The sequence below is a fragment of the Lepidochelys kempii genome, chromosome 10 (assembly GCF_965140285.1).
Source record: "Lepidochelys kempii isolate rLepKem1 chromosome 10, rLepKem1.hap1, whole genome shotgun sequence".
In the NCBI taxonomy this organism is placed as follows: domain Eukaryota; kingdom Metazoa; phylum Chordata; order Testudines; family Cheloniidae; genus Lepidochelys; species Lepidochelys kempii.
This window is the reverse complement of record NC_136389.1, coordinates 37,649,007-37,670,428: the sequence shown is the minus strand read 5'-3', so window position 1 is coordinate 37,670,428 and position 21,422 is coordinate 37,649,007. Positions and strand designations below refer to the sequence as shown.

The window sequence follows — 21,422 nt, the reverse complement described above, 5'->3', positions numbered from 1 at the left end:
CCTGGAAAGAGGGAGAGGAAAGATGGTCTTGTGATTAACACGCCTGACTGGGACTTGGGAGATCTGGGCTCAATTCTCTGCTCTGCCACAGACTCCCTATGTGACTTGGCCAAGTCACTTAATCTCTGTCCCTCAGTTTCCAATCTGTTAAATGGAGACACCAACTCTTCCTTGTAGCTTTTGAAGGTGGTTATGTCTCATGATGCAGAGCAAGTGCCTACTACAAAATCTGGCTTTAAAACGAGAAATCTGTACCAGACAGCTTTGCTGAAAGGGTAAAGCCAACAGCTTGTATGTTTAAATTTTATTTTAATACTTCAACCCAAATTCTGTGCAGTCACATAAACATTCAACACTGACATGAATGGAGGGCATAGTTACATGACCTGGAAAGTCACAATTAGACAGCACTGCAATCACCTGGAGAAAAATGTCACTCAGGATATAATTTGCATTCATATCACCTACAAACAGACTGGTACAAAATTCATCTCAAACCAAGAGTTGGCTAAGAAGACAGAGCTGTTATCACACAGTGATGAGACTGTATCTGAGCCCTCTATGCATTTTGTGCCTGGGGCGGGATTCCAGATGTGGATTGCAGCAGCTAACTTTTCCCTCTGCCCCAGCTTCAGGTGAGGTCTTGGTCCCTGCCCATTTGTGATATCAGAGCATAGCTCTGATGACACAAAGGCAGTGTAAACTCTGATTCCCCAGGATTTAAAATCAAAACCAGAAAGAGGTGAATCAGTAGGTACTGTTTTCAAACATACCAATGCTGGGATTAGCAGCTGATTTGATATGCAAGAAAATTATTTTTTGGGGGCTAAAAGATACTTCTGCTGATATAAGTTTAACCCTTTCAGTAACATTCAGTCTATATTCTCCACAGAAGAGAATGTAACCCTCAAGGAGGCTCCTTGTCTGTCACCTCTGGTGAGGGACAGAAGATGGAAGGTGACTATCACAAAAAGTGCATGATTATCAGAGAGCAATTAGCTTTCCAGAGACACAGCCACCCTGGGTAGCGTAACTGTTGGTTTCTGTGCTGTAAGTAGGTCAGAGGCTATTTACAGTGAGTTCAGCCCATTTTCAGATGCCTAGGGGAGGTGGGTGGTTGTTCTAGTCTTCTCTGGCCTTCCCCATCCCCAGAAAGCATCTGTCTAATAGAAAGTTACAACTCAGAAATGGGTTCCCAGGAAGCTAGAGATGCTCTTAAAGAGCAGCGGCTACATCTCAACAGCCAGAACCGTAGCTCCACACTAACAGCATAAATCGAAGGGCACTGATAACACACAATACCACCACCAAAGGGACATGTCGTCAAAGGCTGTTCAGAGTTACAGTAAAGTAACTCATCATACTACACCCTTCCCAGCTGGAGCCCTGATCTCTGAGAAGCCACCCACTCTAGCAGTCTTCTCAAAAACTGGTCTATGTACCCAACCCCAAGAGTTCTGCATGTAACATACACAACACCGCTCACTGATTTACATGAACCTGGATGGATTTCTCTTTAACATCAATTTTTAATCACAGACAGAAGATGCATCTTTGCCACTGGAGAGGAAGGGACAGGTCCTCAGCTCATAGCACCACAGCTCTGAGCTGCCTTAGGCTCACAAAGAAATATTATACACAAACATTTACGTATAAAAGGAGCATTAGTTTTTTATGGAATAACTACAAAAGGAGAATACGAAAGACAGCTTTGTATAATACAATTCCTCTTGCATGTTTGTTGTGGCTTCTTGGTCAGGTTGGGTTATCCCGGTGCCGGACCTGCATACACTAAATTGGTCTTCTGGGATTTTATTTCTCAAGTACTCACCCTAATGAGATCTTTTAGCACCACATCCTGGTTAAAAAAACTGCTTCTGCAATACATTCCTCCTAAGAGTCCTATGAACACAGATGGCAGTCAGTAGAGGTGTCACTAGTTTCCCCACCCACCTGGGCAAGGGGAGAAGTTACTTCTAGCACAGCTTCACTGACTCGTCATCCATTGCTTCCAGAAGTGGGGTTCAGGCAGTGGAACTCTTTTGCACACGGATCATCCTGTAACATCAATTCCCCTTCCCTGCAACTTCCCCTCCCCCAATTACCCTGGTGAGGTAGTGTTTGTTCCAAGTCATAAGAGTATCCTCCCCTTCTCTCAAATTGCAAGGCTTATACCTAGACATGGACTGCCTCATGAGAAGCTACTCACCAGACTCCCATTACCCAATGTGGTGAGCTCCTTTAAGAAGGAAGTGAAGACTCTGCTATGGTCACCTGCAGAAACAGGATAACAGGCCATCTGCATAGGGTTGTGTGAAGTGTGATCCCCAGCCCAGGCAGACATTTGCGCTTGCTCAGCTCCAGTGCATGTGCTAAAAATAGCAGTATGAACACTGTGGGAGAGGTGACGGCTCGGGGTAGCCACTCAAATCCAAGCCTGCCCGAGCCCACAGGTCTGAACGTGGGGTAGATAGCCTGACCTGCAGCCACAACATCCACACTGTTATTATCAGTGCACTCGATTGAGCTGAGCTACCCCAAGCCTGTCTACTTGTGCTGGAAATCACCTCCCAGCTGCAGCGTAGAAATACCCTCGGGACTTCTTTGTGGGCCCTCCATGGTGGAAGCATTAGAGGCATCTGCTACTTGTACACAACGCAATCCTGGCAAAGGTCAAAACTGAGTTTTCATTGCTGCTAAGAGGCAGATGCCCAAATGCCAGTGACTTTCAGGAGGATTTGGGTGCCTACCTCCCCGAGGGTTCTTTGAAAAACCAGCCTAGTATTCTAAAGCTGAGTTTGCTGTTGTCTTCTATTCAAGCAGTTTTCTGGGGTTACATTTCCACCCTAGCAGTCTCGGGGGAGGATTCTGTAGATGCTATTTGAGGAGTGGGGCAGGAGTGGGAGAGGTTGGGGAAGGCAAGAAAACCAGAATGTCTCTGGATGTGTTTTGCAGACAGACTTAAGAATTGCTTGAATGTGAAAGTCTCCCATTCTTGCCAACCCAGAGCTCAAGGGAAAAGTGATATTTTAATTACATGAAAATTACGGCTAAGAACAAACTGTACACAAGCTGGAAGAATGAGGCAGAGGGGAGAACATATTTGAGAGCCCCCCTCCCCCCAAGGTACTCAGTGCATTTTCTGAATGAATCCTTTGCCCAAGGAAGTTGATAAGATGCCATTAAGCACCAAAAGGGGATGGGAAGTGGGAGGGGGCACAGTCCAGGCTCTTTGGGGAGGCACAGCCTTTCACACCCGGCCCTCCACACAGTTTTGGAACCCTGATGTGGACATCAGGCCAAAAATATTGCCCACCCCTGATCTAGGGCCAGAACCCTGCCTGGAATGGGGAATTAGCTCCTCAGACCAGTTATGTTATAAGCCATCTGGGATGGAAACTCCTGCTGACTGATCTTAAGGGGGCACTGAAATGAACTATTTTTTACTAGCTGAGCCAGTTGCTAATACTGACATTTAAGCACCTGAATGGTGCAACTATGGGGGTGAACATGCGCCCTAAGGCTAGTGCACACTATCACTTGGAAGATAAAAGGGTCTTAGTTCAGTCAATTCAAATCTGGAAACTGATCTTTTAAGCAGAGGCAAACTTCATTCACCTCCCATGTGCTTCTGCCATGTGCTGAACACAATATTGCGAAGTCCACAGCATGTCAGACGGTATGGGCTGTCAGTCAATGGCATCTATACTCACAGGCTCAGGGAGGCCTTTTCAAGGTGAGCAGCAAAAACAAGCTGGAACCAAAGCTGCTTAAGATTCTAACAGAATATTTGTTCAGATTTAACACTGACAAATGCATATTTTTCAGCCAGAATATAAGAGTCTGCTCCTGCAGCCATTACTCAGTAAGGTCAGGGCCCAGGATTCTGGGTTAGCCACACGACAGCTGCCCTCTCCAAACACATTTGACGCACTGCAAGGATACACAGGGCAAGGACAATGCTTCCTTGTTCCGTCATGAGTGCTTGTGGCATTACTAGCTCTTGCAGGAGTAAGTGATGTTGCTCTGCACCAACAAGAGAAAGATTCTGATTACAAACAGACTGTTTGATGTTCATCTATCATTTTAAAAGGGTGCGTCCACAATCCGTTACTGACCTGGGTTCTTATGGAAGGGCTTCCAACAATGGCATCACAAGAAGCTGGTCATCTTCCAGGCTAACCTTTGCCAGTGGGTTCTTGAGAGGCAGTGCCCTGCCAAAGTCACACAACTGTCTGCCAGTCCCTTTAGATGTGGCCCGGGCAAGTAAGTCTTAGCCAGCCTCATCTGAGCCAGTGGATTCTGAGGAGATCTTGGCCAGCCTAGTTAAGAGTTGGGCCACTGATTTTTCACTGCATATTTTGATCTCCCTTTATAAAAGAAATGCACCTTAAAAAAAGGTAATATTCAAGATTCTCTATTTTAATGCAATTGGTGTCACTATATACCTGGTGAGGAAACAGTGCTCTCTCTTCCCTCCATCTGGCTGCAGAACTCCCCCTCACTAGTGATCACTCTGCTGAAGTACTCAGAGGAATCTCGCTAACACGTGCTCACACTGATCCTCCGTTGAGATGCACAGACTAAGCCAGGAAAGGACAAGTCTCAAAACTGGACTGCTAACTTTGTGTGTCAAGCAATGGGAAATCATTTCCAGTCACGAAGCGTGTCTGCGGAGAAATGCTGCCAGAACTGTCAGGCAAGAAGAAAGGACTGTTTAACCTGTCCAACTTATACCATGAGGCATTACTGGCAAAGCATGGCTGCATTTTACACTGAGAGAGCACTAGTCTCTCCAGTCAATAGGCAGATTCAAGTGCTATAGAAACAGCAACCCCTAGAGCCTGTCTGGGGAACTAGTACATTCCCAGACACAAGACTGAATTGATAGATGAGATCATTTTCTATCCCTGTAAGTACTCTCCCCTCCGCCCACCCTTATCTGCTTCTCTTTGGAGAAGGCATTGTGTTTCTGCATCCAATTGCTAATTTTCTGCCTGGCCTGTTATCACTACTGGTGCAAAATCTCATGTCAGCTACCAGGATCCATGAAGAAGGGGAAGAGTTTGTGCCCTGCATATAGCCTGCTGGCTTTTAGCTGCCTGAGTCGTGAGTCATAATATTACAATTGGAAGTCATGATTCTGATATGTAATAGGAATGTAAACAGAAAGTCAGCCTTTGAGGAAGTGCTTTCCCAGACTGGATGCTTCCTACAGAGGGGCAGACTTTGTAAGCAGATTAAGAACACTAGCTTTCAGATGTGGGGAAAGACAACTATTAGTCTTTGTTCCTTTCAGAAGCTTTGCTGACTTGCTCAGGAAAGGGTGCTGAAAATGGATACATGGATCTGCCTGATGGGTGGACCCATATGCAAAGTCTACTCATAGAAAGCCATTGATTTCATAAACCAATATTCTGTGTCAAATATTTTATAAACCAATATTCTTCCCCTGCAAGTGGCAAACTGATGTCATTGGCACAAGCCAGGCATTGTACAAGCCACACACAGCTCTGCCAATATACCTGCATCCTGATGAGCAACACGCTGCTGTTCCAGTCCTGGCCTCAGAGACTGATTGCATATGGATACACATCCACTCAGGACTAGAATGAGATACCCACATTTCCACTTGTTACTTAAATCAGGATTTGAACCCAGTTTGCCAGAGGTAAAAGGAATTAACCAGATGCACCACCTAGCCCTTTACATGTTACATATAAGGAGAAACAGTAAACAACTAAGCCCTGCATTTAGCATGTTCCTTAATAGCTAAGCTAGGAGCCTAGTGGAATTTTTGTGCTAGCTTGGCTTTTGCATTAGTATTTGTCTTGAGAATTTTGAGATGTTTGACAGGCTCATTGTTTTGATGATGGTTATCGCCTCAGGCATTCATGGTGTCCTTGAAGCCCCACACCTCCATGGCAGAGATCTGGAAGCTTTCAGAGCACAGTGGCTGATTATTGAAAGTATTGCAGTGGCTGGTTCTCCCATGGTTCAGGTCTGCATCAAGATAGAGGGCCTGGCCATCACCACCTCCTACAAAGAAAGGAAGAACAAAAATGTTACATTGCTTTTGTGTTTCTCAGGATGATGTGAAACTTACAGCTACACAGAGAAGGGGTCTGATGGCCTTTACCTCCAGGGACAGCTGGAATATAGGAAGACCCACCACGATGTTCAGCTGCTGTCTTTTAGAATGAAGGACACTTGTTTCTATGCATGGATTCTAATGAAGCTAGCAGAACTGCAAGTGACCATTTTGGCAAATTCATGGAAGACAACCCAGGCAGAAAGAAAAGGAGTACTTGTGGCACCTACTCCTGTTCTTTTTGTGGATACAAACTAGCATGACTGCTACTCTGAACCCAGGCAGACTGACTCCACACCTGCTTGACTTCATTGATTTTTTTATTTTCATGTTTTTAAAAAAGAAGGCTCCAGTAAGTTACTAACTGGTTATCTGAACTTGAATTAAACAGAACAAGTGACAAATCAAGATAGAATCCCTCGGACAACTTAATGAGCAATATCAAACTGGGGAGCGGGAAAAAGCAGGGTACTAAAAGGGACTGGTACAATCTTCTGGATCATTGTAAAAGATATCCCAAAGTTTACTGCATGTTGATCAGATCTGTGAGAGACCAGACTGACAGAATATTGCACAGATCTTAGAGGGACAAAAAATTCAGTTAAATTAATTTAGATCAATGAAAAACATACTTGTTGGGATGGAGATGACAAAGACTCCCAGTCAAAACAAAATGAAGGGTGTTGTCTGAAGAGCAGTTACACAAGAAAGGCAGTTAGATAAGGCATAACACACTTGAGGGGTCACTCCAGTGGAAATCCTGTTCTGTGTCAGAGACCGGACTAGACAGTAATTCCCACATACAAATCTGATGCACTAAGATGGATGTAACTAGTACCGCCTCCCTTAATAACAGAACTTTGTGATGAGCCACGATACACCATCACTGGTCTCCAGTTGTCATGTGCTTTCTAGCTTTCAACTCAGCTCATGTTGTATTGTGAGCTGGTTGAGTTTGGAGCAGCCCACCCCACAGTGGACTATAATGCACATTACTAAATAGGAATCAGTAGGCACTAGATATTAAAGCTGAAGTCTTGATCTGGTAACCATCAGACTAGATGCTCTCAAAGCAGGTCTCTTTCAACCCTGTTATCAGACTTTAGTAGATGCACTTTAAAACTGTGGCTGTCAGAAAAACTGTTTGGGGGAAAACTTCTCAGTACATAACTGTTGCCTGCATTTCCAATCATAACTGACTACTTTATTAGCCAATAGGCTTTTGCCACAGTTAGCAGCACTGTAGACGCACTCCAGTTGCAGCAGAGCAAGCTGCTGTATTCTAGTTCACCTCGTGCTTCAACACCAGTTCATTGCCAGCTAAGTCCATATTCCAGAATTATTTGCAATCACGTGTGCAGCAGACCATAGGTGGAGCTGTGCCTGCAGCATCTAGTCCTTACAATGTTTTCTCTTTACAAGTGCGATATCCAAGTTTTGATACAAAATTTGGCAGAGCAGGATGTTTTCACAGTCACTTTTCTCATTCTAGCTACAGTAGGAATGACATAAATGCTAAAAACAGCTTGATTTATTTTTTGCTGCGATAGGCAGGAAAACTGGCAGGATAATTGCATGGATCCTGCACAGACTTACCTATGATGATGCATTCATTGCTGCCAGCCATGAACATGGAAGCGGTTTTGGAAGGCAAGTTGAAGTGACGAGCAGCTAGGAAGGGGGAAAGACGATCCGAGGAGTCCGAGGGGATGCTGCTGGAGGACAGGACAGTGGAAACCTGCGTGGACTTAGCCCCTGGCTCAGAAGCAGTCACGGCCAGTTCGGGGTGCTTGATTATCACCCACTCATAGCGTTCCACTTCTGGCTGCAACTAGGTGAGAGGAGAAGAGAAGACAGCCAGGAATCAATTGGTGAGCATCCATTCCACTGAGGGTTCTGAATACGAAGCAGCCCTGGAGCTGCTCAGATACTGCCAGTACCACTGGTGAGTGATTCAGACTAACCTTTTGGCATAATGGACAGGAATGGTGCCAGAAAGACCTCTGCCTTGTAGAGGATTGAGAAGAAGACTTGGTAATACGTGGTGGTTTCTGAATTACCTTACTACATATGGCATGCATCCACGCCCAGGTCTTGTGAGAATCATTCTGTACTCAGGAGAAAGGCCCTCCCCATAAAATTGAATAGGAAATCTCCTACCCTTTCATAAGGGATTCCATAGACTTTAAGGCCAGAAGGGCATGGGCTGGATCACAAGCTTGTCAGCCCATATATTCCACTCTAAATGGAAAAGGGGTGTTACTGATTAGCTATTAAAATCCAGTCATCTCCATTCAATATTGAGGCAAAACTGCGATTACTACTTACCCTGAATACAAAGCACTCTCCAGTCCCAAAGAAACTCAGTTTATTCCCTCCTCGCCTGCGCTCGCTCCAGTCAGTTGACAAATAAGCGCCACAGACCTAGAGCAAAGGTCACGGTCAGGAGGCTTTTCACCAGTTACTACTAATAAGAAACAGGGTATTTTAAATTCACTGATACCAAAAGGTTTTGGAGCCTACAACTCAAGGTCTAATGTAGTTTAATGTTGAAAGTCTCAAGATCAGTTGATTAAGAGGGCACAAGTAATTTAGACCTAAAGCTAGATCTAGATTCTGATCAGCTAGGGAATGGCCTGCAGATTCTAAATTTTAAAAATTATTTTACATCCACCACTTCTGAGAGGAAGGATGGTCCAGTGGATAGGGTGCTAGCCCTGAACTCTGGAGAACAAGGGTCAATTCCCTGCTCTGCCACAGACTTCCTGTGTGACCTTGGGTGAGTCACTTAGCCTCTCTGTGCCCCAGTTCCCAATCTGTACAATGGAGATAATAACCCAGCCTAGCCCCACAGGGATGTTGTGAGGTGCTCAGATACTATGGCGATGGCGGGTGGGCACGTAAGTACCACAGGAAGAAGCATCACAGACAGACCTAGTAACAAGAAAATGAAATTGTGGTAGCCAAATAGCCACTTCCTTGTTTTGGTACCAAAAGCATCAACACTCATATCAGAGACATGAGACTGTTGACTATGCAGCTGCGAACAGGCAATAATCCCAGAGAACTACAAGCATGTCTGCTGCCTTCAACAATCTCGTCCACACTAGCAAGATTTCCCACTGCCAACAATGGGCATCAGGGACAGGTACAGATGAACTGGTGCTGAGCCCAGGACATACACCACTCTAGACTCTGTCAGAAAGCCTGGTTTCACACATTCAGCACAATTCATGCTAAGTTAGGCATGCAGTTACATCTCCTACAGTACCTACTGGTGCTGGAACCCTTTTAGTAGTGGGGGTGCTGAAAGCCAGCCCCCTTACCCCTGTCCACACACCCCTAGCTAGGGCTGGGAGCAGTACCGTGTTTCTGGGAGGGGGAGACCCAGACAGGGGTAAGGGGGTAAAGACTGGGGGCAGGCATGGGGCCTGCAGCCAGGACCCCGCATGCGGGGCCAGCAGCAGAGCCCCAGCTGCGGGGCCAGCGGTCAGGACCATGGGAGCAGAGCCTGGGAGCTGGGGGTGGGGGGGGGTGAGGGGCTCCAGGCACGCGGCCAGCACCCCATGAGCAGAGGCCCAGATGCAGAGCCCTGGGAGCATGGCCAGTGGCCAGGACCCAAGCCCCAGGCGCAGGGCTAGGGAGCGGAGTCCAAGGCACGGGGCCCCAGGTGTGGGGCCCAGGCACAGGGCCAGCGCCTGGGACCCTGCAGCACCCCCCACATGCCTAGTTCCCGTGCCTATGTCAGCACCAGCAGAACTTCTCCCACTGCTGACACCCATTAGCAATGAGTAGCTTTGCTAGCATAGAAAAGGCTAGGAGATAACAAAAAGGTGGCCTGATACTGGAATTTGCTCCACTAGAAGCAAGAAAAAAAAACCAACACAATATCTGAAGGGAAGAGCAGAAATTAGTAAATTATTTTTTCAAGCTTCTAAGATGCAATTATAAACATGGAAAGTAAAAAACAGAAAATAGACAGTGTCCTTTTAGACTGTTAACATTTCTCCCCTTCCTTCCTCTTCCTCCTTATTTTCTAAGGGATCATACAACAGATCATTATTTGCTCTCTTCATGAAGAGGCCAGCAGCAGCTGCACAACTAGAGTTAATAGCACTCTATAGGCCAAGAGGCAAATAAAGTTTATGATGGCAGATGCACTCTTTCCCCTTCCTCTGGATACCATGGGCACATCAGCCACTTACCTAGCCACTGTGGCCTGAGGATTAGAAACAATGGGCCAAATTCTGCTTTAATTTACTTGCATACAAACCCAATGAAACTGACCCCTGCAGGCTGCAATGGCACTATATGTGAGCAACAAAGCACAATGAGGCCTCCACTGCTGCAGGAGTTTGGTGTAGCCACCCAGCAAGGACATAACCAGAGAGAGAAACGCACAGGCTGCCTGCAGCAGGAGCTGAATATTGCAATGGAATTTTAAAAGCCACCCAGTATTTAGCAGCAGGCCCTCATTCTCTGTCACCAGAGGACCTCTATTCCTGTGCAGTGGCTCATCTCAGAGCTCTAAGAAATTTCACTGCTATTGTGCATTTGGTTTTATCACAACCACAGGATCAGCACTCTAATTTTTTTTTTTGGTGTAATAGGAAATCCAGTACTGCTTTCCCTTTTGAGCACTGCTACTGTACCAGGTTATCCTTGACCAAAAGGAAAACGCCTTCTCTGGATCACGAATGTCCAGTTCAGCACAATCCCACAGGCTCTCACTTCAGTCCTCATCCTAGCAGGGCATGTACATAATAAAATGGATGTCAGGGGTCTCTGTGGAAGTTACTGCAATCTGGTACCATTGCCACCATTACATATGGACTACAACAAAGGGGATGCCAGACCTGGACCCCGCTTAAAGTATTTAATCTGGTATAAAGTTTACTGGAGGTCCCTCATGGCTAGTGAACACCACACCGAGTACCTAAGTCAAAAGCATGTGGCCATAAGAAATGAATTTCTACACCATCCCCTTTTTCATTGTTTCATAAATTGTGTAGGGCAGGATGGATTTTAGGTAATCAGGTGGTATGTGGCATCACCATTTCCTCAGTTACCTTTTACCCTACTTACCTCTTTGGCTGTTGTCTTGATCACAAGGAGAGTTGGTTCATGTCCTTCGCTGTGAGAATAGAACCTGGTATGTGAAGAGATGGCTCCTTAAGCAAACATCGCACTGCTTACATTAACTGTTGTATGTGACCTGCAGTGCCCGCACTACCTTCCAGCCTAAGATTTGTTTGCTGGCATGAGGTACAATGATTGCTGGGCGCTGACTGCACCACTGCCAGGGTCTCCAATAATACAAGGCAGAGGATAGCAGCAACCTGAAAAAGACTACGGCCTGATTCTCCATTGCCTTGCTCCTTGCAGAGACACCTGAGCAGAGAGGGGGGAAGACACTACCGAAACGGAAGAGCATAATTTTACAACCACTTTGCGCAGGGGTAAATGGTTATGCAAGGTACCAGACAGCAGAGAATCAGGTCGTGTGTGTTGGTGTCATGGTGCATGAAGACTTTGCTGCCTCCCCAGGCAAATGCTGAGACTCATTCCTCTCACTGATGTCTGTCACTCTCACAGGCACTCTGTGCTGGGGCAGAAGATGAAGGAACCCACTTATTTGTTTCTCTTGGTAACTCACTCTTGGTAGCTTCACCTCCCATCCCATTTATTTGTCATTTCTGTGAACAATACAGGATCAGATCAAGGATAATGCCTTTCATCTGATGACAAGTTATTGCTATAACAAATACACTTGTCTTGGGAACAGAGCAAGACTGACATATTTTGACTGTTAATTTTTAGGCTGTACCATTTTAACACATTTCAGGGATAAAAGCAACTTCACAGAAGACAGCTGGGGAAAGTGGTTTTTGCTAGGCTATGTCTCATCCTGCATATTTTTAAGTGTCTCTTTCCTTTTGCAGCAACCTCTGCTTATTGTTATCATGTGAAATGAGAAGCTTTCAGAGAGCCAGTGTGCATTGGTCTGAAGGGACTTTCGGGCTCATCTATCAAGGGATGCATTCCGATGAAGTGAGCTGTAGCTCACGAAAGCTTATGCTCAAATAAATTTGTTAGTCTCTAAGATGCCACAAGTACTCCTTTTCTTTTTGCGAATACAGACTAACACGGCTGCTACTCTGAAACCTGTAAGAGCTTTGTGAGTGACTGGTCATCATCAAACCAGCCAGCCACAGCAGTTAAAATTTCACACTAACAGGCTTAATATGATTTAAATATTTTCATTAGGGACATGGATAATGAGTGGAGAGTGGGGCTTATACAATTCGCAGATGATACCAAGCTGAGAGGGGTGGGAAACTCACAGATTAACTCATGATGCCCATGGAGCCTTTTTGGGGGCACTGCAGGAGCATCGTAACCTGTGTAGAACCTGTAACAGAACTATGGCCCTGCCCCTTGCTCCTCCTGTTCCCCCTTGAGGTGGTGTCCCCTGGCCAGTCTAGAAGCCGAAGCTGGGCCATGGTAAGAGCTGCCCAGGGAGCCTGGGCTGTGGTGGGGAGCCCCAGACCCTCCGCCTGCCCTGGGTGGGGTGTCGGGGTGCCTGAGAGCAACCCCTGGCCCTTGTCCCTGCCCCCCAAGGCCCCAATAAATGTTAATCCACCTCTGGGTGGGAAGCATGTTGGAGGATAGGATTGGAATTCAAAACAACCTTATGAAATTGGATATTTGGTCTGAAATCATAGAACTGGAAGGGACCTCGAGAGATCATCTAGTCCAGGCTCCTGCACTCAAGGCAGGACTAAGTATTATCAACAAGATGAAATTCAATAAAGAGAAGTACAAAGTACTACACTTAGGAAGGGGAAAAAAAAAGCAAATGTACGACTACAAAATGGGGAATCATTGGCTAGGAGATAGTATTGCTGAAAAGGATCTGGGGGATATAGTGGATCACAACTGAATACAAGTCAATAACGTGATACAGCTGGGAAAACAGCTAATATTATCCTGGGTTGTATTAACATGAGTGTTGTATATAAGATATGGGAGGTAATTGTCCCACTCTACTTGGCAGGGATGAGGCCTCAGCTGGAGTGCTGTCTCCAGTTCTGGGCACTACACTTTTGGAAAGATGGGGACAAATTGGAGAGAGTCGACAGGAGAGGAACAAAACTAATAAAAGGTTTAGAAAACCTGACCCATGAGGAAAGGTTAAAAACCTGGGCATGTTTAGTCTTAAGAAGAGAAGACTGAGGAGGACTGATAAGAGTCTTCACATATGTTAAGGGCTATTCTAAAGAGGACAGTGATCAATTGTTCTCCATTTCCACTGAAGCTAGAACAGGAAGTAAATTGGCTTAATCTGAAGCAAGGGAGATTTAAATTAAATATTAGGAAGAATATCTAACTACAAGCATACTTAAGCTCTGGAACAGGCCTCCAAGGCAGTGTGTGGAATCCCCATCATTGGAGATTTTTAAAAACAGGTTGGACAAACACCTGTCAGCGTTGGTCTATCAAGGGAGACTATGCTAGGCTGGGTAAGACACTTAAGGAAATAGAGGCTCAGGTGATCTTTAGTGGGATTCTGCCTCTTCCTAGAGAAGGGCAACAAAAGGTGTGACAAGATTATGACTATCAACAGATGGCTTAGGCAGTGGTGCTATAAGGAGGGCTTTGGGATGTATGGCCACTGGGAGGTGTTCATGGACAGAGAACAGTTCTCTCGGGATGGACTTCACCTGAGTAGGAAGGGAAATAGACTTCTAGGATGGAGGCTGGCACAACTGATTAAGAGAGCTTTAAACTAGGAATTTGGGGGAGATGTCCAGGTAATCTCCATGCCGGATTTTAGCATTGAGAGGGAAGAAAACAAAGTAAGAAAGGATACAGCCGTGGGTAGGAGAATGGACATAAGGAGGAAGGGCAGTGTGGATACCAGTCTAATAGGTTATACTGGCTGTAAGATGACCGTGCCTAATCGGGTACAGAATGTGAGTGAGGCCAAACAGCAAAAATTAAGATGTTTGTACACCAACGCGAGGAGCCTAGGTAACAAAATGGAGGAACTAGAGCCACTGGTGCAGGAAGTGAAACCAGATATTATAGGGATAACAGAAACGTAGTGGAATAGTCGTCATGACTGGAGTACAGGTATTGAAGGGTATGTGCTGTTTAGGAAAGACAAAAACAAAGGTAAAGGTGGTGGAGTAGCATTGTATATCAATGATGAGATAGAATGTAAAGAAATAAGAAGCGGTGGAATGGATAAGACAGAGTCCGTCTGGGCAAAAATCACATTGGGGAAGAAAACTACTAGAGCTTCCCCTGGGATAGTGCTTGGGGTGTGCTATAGACCGCTGGGATCTAATCTGGATATGGATAGAGCCCTCTTTAATGTTTTTAATGAAGTAAATACTAATGGAAACTGCGTGATCATGGGAGACTTTAACTTCCCAGATATAGACTGGAGGACAAGTGCTAGTAATAATAATAGGGCTCAGATTTTCCTGGATGCGATAGCTGATGGATTCTTTCATCAAGTAGTTGCTGAACCAATTAGAGAAGATGCCATTTTAGATTTGGTTTTGGTGAGTAGTGAGGATCTCATAGAAGAAATGGTTGTAGGGGACAATCTTGGTTCAAGCGATCATGAGCTAATTCAGTTCAAACTGAACGGAAGGATAAACAAAACTAAACCCGCGACTAGGTTTTTGATTTCAAAAGGGCTGACTTTCAAAAATTAAGGAGATTAGTTAGGGAAGTGGATTGGACTGAAGAATTTATGGATCTAAAGGCAGAGGAGGCCTGGGATTACTTTAAATCATAGAATCATAGAATATCAGGGTTGGAAGGGACCCCAGAAGGTCATCTAGTCCAACCCCCTGCTCAAAGCAGGACCAATTCCCAGTTAAATCATCCCAGCCAGGGCTTTGTCAAGCCTGACCTTAAAAACCTCTAAGGAAGGAGATTCTACCACCTCCCTAGGTAACGCATTCCAGTGTTTCACCACCCTCTTAGTGAAAAAGTTTTTCCTAATATCCAATCTAAACCTCCCCCACTGCAACTTGAGACCATTACTCCTCGTTCTGTCATCTGCTACCACTGAGAACAGTCTAGAGCCATCCTCTTTGGAACCCCCTTTCAGGTAGTTGAGAAGAATGAGGGGGGATTTGATAGCTGCTTTCTTCTGCAGGCTAAACAATCCCAGCTCCCTCAGCCTCTCCTCATAACTCATGTGTTCCAGTCCCCTAATCATTTTTGTTGCCCTTCGCTGGACTCTCTCCAATTTATCCACATCCTTCTTGAAGTGTGGGGCCCAAAACTGGACACAGTACTCCAGATGAGGCCTCACCAATGTCGAATAGAGGGGAACGATCATGTCCCTCGATCTGCTCGCCATGCCCCTACTTATACATCCCAAAATGCCATTGGCCTTCTTGGCAACAAGGGCACACTGCTGACTCATATCCAGCTTCTCGTCCACTGTCACCCCTAGGTCCTTTTCCGCAGAACTGCTGCCTAGCCATTCGGTCCCTAGTCTGTAGCTGTGCATTGGGTTCTTCTGTCCTAAGTGCAGGACCCTGCACTTATCCTTATTGAACCTCATCAGATTTCTTTTGGCCCAATCCTCCAATTTGTCTAGGTCCTTCTGTATCCTATCCCTCCCCTCCAGCGTATCTACCACTCCTCCCAGTTTAGTATCATCCACAAATTTGCTGAGAGTGCAATCCACACCATCCTCCAGATCATTTATGAAGATATTGAACAAAACCGGCCCCAGGACCGACCCTTGGGGCACTCCACTGGATACCGGCTGCCAACTAGACATGGAGCCATTGATCACTACCCGTTGAGCCCGACAATCTAGCCAGCTTTCTGCCCACCTTATAGTGCATTCATCCAGCCCATACTTCCTTAACTTGCTGACAAGAATACTGTGGGAGACCGTGTCAAAAGCTTTGCTAAAGTCAAGAAACAATACATCCACTGCTTTCCCTTCATCCACAGAACCAGTAATCTCATCATAAAAGGCGATTAGATTAGTCAGGCATGACCTTCCCTTGGTGAATCCATGCTGGCTGTTCCTGATCACTTTCCTCTCATGCAAGTGCTTCAGGATTGATTCTTTGAGGACTAGACCAAATCAAAGCTCCAGACGCTATCGGAAGCCTGCATCCCAAGAAAGGGGAAAAAATTCATAGGCAGGAGTTGTAGTCCAAGCTGGATGAGCAAGCATCTCAGACAGGTGATTAAGAAAAAGCAGAAAGCATACAGGGAGTGGAAGATGGGAGGGATCAGCAAGGAAAGCTACCTTATTGAGGTCAGAACATGTAAGGATAAAGTGAGACAGGCTAAAAGTCAAGTAGAATTGGACCTTGCAAAGGGAATTAAAACCAATAGTAAAAGGTTCTATAGCCATATAAATAAGAAGAAAACAAAGAAAGAAGAAGTGGGACCGCTAAACACTGAGGATGGAGTGGAGGTTAAGGATAATCTAGGCATTGCCCAATATCTAAACAAATACTTTGCCTCAGTCTTTAATAAGGCTAAAGAGAATCTTAGGGATAATGGTAGCATGACAAATGGCAATGAGGATATGGAGGTAGATATTACCATATCTGAGGTAGAAGCGAAACTCAAACAGCTTAATGGGACTAAATTGGGGGGCCCAGATAATCTTCATCCAAGAATATTAAAGGAATTGGCACATGAAGTTGCAAGCCCATTAGCAAGAATTTTTAGTGAATCTGTAAACTCAGGGGTTGTACCGTATGATTGGAGAATTGCTAACATAGTTCCTATTTTTAAGAAAGGAAAAAAAAGTGATCTGGGTAACTACAGGCCTGTTAGTTTGACATCTGTAGTATGCAAGGTCTTGGAAAAAATTTTGAAGGAGAAAGTAGTTAAGGACATTGAGGTCAATGGTAAATGGGACAAAATACAACATGGTTTTACAAAAGGTAGATCGTGCCAAACCAACCTGATCTCCTTCTTTGAGAAAGTAACAGATTTTTTAGACAAAGGAAATGCAGTGGATCTAATTTACCTAGATTTCAGTAAGGCGTTTGATACCGTGCCACATGGGGAATTATTAGTTAAATTGGAAAAGATGGGGATCAATATGAAAATTGAAAGGTGGATAAGGAATTGGTTAACAGGGAGATTACAGTGGGTCCTACTGAAAGGTGAACTGTCAGGCTGGAGGGAGGTTACCAGTGGAGTTCCTCAGGCATCAGTTTTGGGACCAATCTTAATCTTTTTATTACTGACCTTGGCACAAAAAGTGGGAGCGTGCTAATAAAGTTTGCGGATGATACAAAGCTGGGAAGTATTGCCAATTTAGAGAGAGACCGGGATATCATACAGGAAGATTTGGATGACCTTGTAAACTGGAGTAATAGTAATAGGATGAAATTTAATAGTGAGAAGTGTAAGGTTATGCATTTAGGGATTAATAACAAGAACTTTAGTTATAAGCTAGGGACGCATCAATTAGAAGTAACGGAGGAGGAGAAGGACCTTGGAGTATTGGTTGATCATAGGATGACTATGAGCCTCCAACGTGATATGGCCGTGAAAAAAGTTAATGCGGTCTTGGGATGCACCAGGCGAGGTATTTCCAGTCGAGATAAGGAGGTTTTAGTGCCATTATACAAGGCACTGGTGAGACCTCACCTGGAATACTGTGTGCAGTTCTGGTCTCCCATGTTTAAAAAGGATGAATTCAAACTGGAACAGGTACAGAGAAGGGCTACTAGGATGATCTGAGGAATGGAAAACCTGTCTTATGAAAGGAGATTCAAGGAGCTTGGCTTGTTTAGGCTAACCAAAAGAAGGTTGAGGGGAGATATGATTGCTTTCTATAAATATATCAGAGGGATAAATACCGGAGCGGAAGAGGAATTATTTAAACTCAGTACCAATGTGGACACAAGAACAAATGGATATAAACTGGTCGTCGGGAAGTTTAGACTTGAAATTAGACAAATAACCATCAGAGGAGTGAAGTTTTGGAATAACCTTCCAAGGGAAGCAGTGGGGACAAAAGACCTATCTGGCTTTAAGATTAAACTTGATAAGTTTATGGAGGAGATGATATGATGGGATAACATGATTTTGACAATTAACTGATCTTTAAATATTCATGGTAAATAGGCACAATGGCCTGTGATGGGATGTTAGGTGGGGTGGGGATCAGAGTTACTACAGAGAATTCTTTTCTGGATATCTGGCTAGTGAATCTTGCCCATATGCTCAGGGTTTCGGTGATAGCCATATTTGGGGTCGGGAATGAATTTTCCTCCAGGGCAGATTGGAAGAGGCCCTGGAGATTTTTTGCCTTCCTCTCTAGCATGGGGCACGGGTCACTTGCTGGAGGATTCTCTGCTCCTTGAAGTCTTTAAACCATGATTTGAGGACTTCAATAGCTCAGACATAGGTGAGAGGTTTATCGCAGGAGTGGGTGGGTGAGATTCTGTGGCCTGCACTGTGCAGGAGGTCAGACTAGATGATCATAATGGTTCCTTCTGTCCTTAATATCTATGAATCTAGGTTTCCTTGGTCCTGCCTCTGTGCAGGGGGCTGGACTCTATGAGATCTCGAGGTCCCTTCCAGACTGACATTTCTATGATTCTAGGAATTAACTACAATTCCTATGGTTAACACTCAGACAGGGGAAATTCAGGACTAGCACTCACACTGAGGGCTTGTCTTTACTACAAGGGTAAGCCAATCTAAGTTACGCTACTCCAGCTACGAGAATAACGTAGCTGGGATCAACGTAGCTTAGGTTTGACTCACCATAGTGTCTTCATGGCGCTGAGGCGATAGGAGACGCTCTCCAGTCAACTTCCCTTACTCTTCTCAGACAGCTGGAGTACCGGGGTCGACCGAAGAGTGGTCTTACTGGGTCTTCACTAGACCTGCTAAATTGATCCCTGCTGCATCGATTGCAGCAGCATTGATCTCCCCGGTAGTGGAGTCCAGCCCTAACTGGAGGCAGGACCATAGCCTCTAATTTTGGAAGCTATCCTTGTGGTAACTGTAACTGAGATGGGGGAGGAGAGATTCAGACTTCCCTGGCACTTGCAATCGGTCACTCCCATAATAGTCTTTGGATGCACATTTTGGTGAGCCATGCTTTGGATGAGGATTTCTGTACCCAGTTAGCATTGGTTGGCTGTTCTTTTCTACTTGTACAATAGGAAAGACTAGGTTACCTGTTTAGGCTGCAGCCATGCTCCAAGGTGGTGAAAAGCAGTAGGGGCTGGCAAAGTCCAAAGCGCTCTGGGATCCAGGACCAGATGTCTCTCATCTCTTTCACGCTGACAATTTCGGACTTGAAGTTCTCAGCATGCACTGCCAAGTGCACGTTCTGTCTGTGAAACATGGGAGACACCGTTGAGAGAGAGAAGATAATCTCACAAACACCACACAAAGGGGACAGCTGAACGTGAGAACATGCCTAAGTGGAAATGCCTTGGTGGGTACCCTGCTCTCTGAAGCTTCAGGCCACGAGGTGAGGACAGCATGGTTTGATGGAGGAAAGAAACACTGCTGCCATTTGGTGGAATCCATAATGATTAGTGGCTTTACTGGAGAGAACTTTGCAGCTCTTACTCAGCCATGCTATCAATGGCTGGTGCAGAGGAGCTAAATGTTTGAATGAACAGGGGACTATCAGGACCATAAAAAAAACAAATTCAGTTAGATTTGCAACTCAAGGATAGCCCCACTAGTACCAGCACGAGAGAGATGCACCCCACAGGGGAGAAAATACAGTAGGTCCACACAAATATTCTGGCACTTCCTGGTCTCTCGAGTCCTGTTTGTATTTGTGGAATTTGAGAATTCCTGCAAATATCCCAGTCACACAAGAGTTGCATAGATATCAGAGTTGCCATCCCCCACAATTTTATCATGAGTCTCATGATATTTGGTGTTTTCGGAAAGCCCTAGCTTCTGGAGTCATTGGATTATTGAGAATCTCTGCTTTTGTTAAAAAAGAGTTTTGCATCCTCATGGTTGCAGAGATAAGCTTGAAAACATGATCCGAGTGCACCCTATACGCTCAGAAACCAAAGTAAAAGATCCCAAATGTATTATTTTTTAAAATCTCGTGATTTTAAAATCCAATCTCTTGAGTTGTGGGGGGCTGACTCATGATTTGTGAACCCTTGGGACTGGCAATACAAGGATCAATACATTTACCCACCCTTTATTACTCTGGGTTAAAAGGAGGAATCAATCCACTCAAACCCATGATAACAGAAGATTTAAAAAGTGTTATTGCATCTGCATCTGACTGTGAAGCCAGTTATCAGTACAAGTGCCACAGCCAAGTACATCTGGTGGAAGAGACACAAGGGCTCAAACAAGGTGCTAAAGGATCAGATAACAATCAGCTGAACCAAGCTCTGGAGAATCAATTCTGCATTCCACGAGGGTGTACTGAGTGTGGGAAAGGGTCCCAAGTGTTTGATAGGTTTTACAGTATTTTTATTTCAGCCATTGTTGGTTTAGTTCTTTTCTTTCCCCCACAACTTCACAGAATGCAGAGAGGACCTCATAAATAATGCACTGAGTATGTTAGTGTAGCTAGGAGCTCCCTATAGTGTGAGAAATGCTGTATCACTTTATGAAGATTTCTACTTGGGAGTCCTGAGTAGTCACTCATGCACTTGCAGCACACCTTAGTAACTGCTTGCTAAAGAGAGATTGGGAGCTGCCCAAAGTTACCAATCCTGCGTCATTTACTATAGCAAGTAGGGCATCTCTAAGTTGCCCTGCCGTCAGCATTCCTAATGGGGAGCCCGAACATGTGTTGGTTTAGGCACAAGTCGTTTTATGAAGCTCACTAACCTTCCGATAGAAATGTTGATTGAGGCTTACCACTTGCATGGCAGCCCTGAATTCTCATCTAACCATCAGTGTACTTAGGGCATGGCTACACTTGCAGATGTAGAGCGTTGTGAGTCAAACCAGCCCTCGGAGACTGCTGCAGGGAAAGCGCTGCAGTGTGTTCACACTATCAGCTGCAAGTGCACTGGTGTGGCCACATTTGCGGCACTTGCAATGGCATTGGGAGCGGTGCATTATTGGCAGCTATCCCACAGAGCACCTCTTCCCATTCTGGTGCTGTGGCTTGTGGGAAGTGGGTACGGGGCATTCTGGGTCCTGTCCCAATGCCCCATGATGCACCACTTCGCATCCCAGCAATCCCTGTGCTTCCGTCCACATTTGGCACCATCTTTCAACTTTTTTTGTACGGCGTGCTCTGTCTTCCCTTTCAGTCTATGGGAATGGATCCTGAAGTGCTGAGGAGTATGCTGATGGATCTCGCCAG

At 45.2% G+C, this 21,422-nt stretch overlaps 1 protein-coding gene across 7 annotated transcripts in view; it reads right to left on the bottom strand.

Annotated features, from left to right (window-relative positions):
* Nucleotides 1-269: 269 nt before the first annotated feature.
* The window catches only part of TBC1D24 (TBC1 domain family member 24), a 66,419-nt gene continuing 45,266 nt past the window's right edge, over nt 270-21,422 (bottom strand). For 6 of the 7 annotated variants that reach the window (XM_073362905.2, XM_073362907.2, XM_078854616.1 and 3 more), the window contains 5 exons: nt 19,297-19,455; nt 11,177-11,240; nt 8,420-8,515; nt 7,688-7,922; nt 270-6,039 (listed from right to left, as the gene is read on the bottom strand). In XM_073362905.2, coding sequence (XP_073219006.1) covers nt 5,885-6,039; nt 7,688-7,922; nt 8,420-8,515; nt 11,177-11,240; nt 19,297-19,455 — 709 coding nt within the window. In that variant the 3' untranslated portion in view covers nt 270-5,884. The remainder of the gene's footprint in view (nt 6,040-7,687; nt 7,923-8,419; nt 8,516-11,176; nt 11,241-19,296; nt 19,456-21,422) is intronic. The other variant, XR_012161189.2, reaches the window with a different exon arrangement.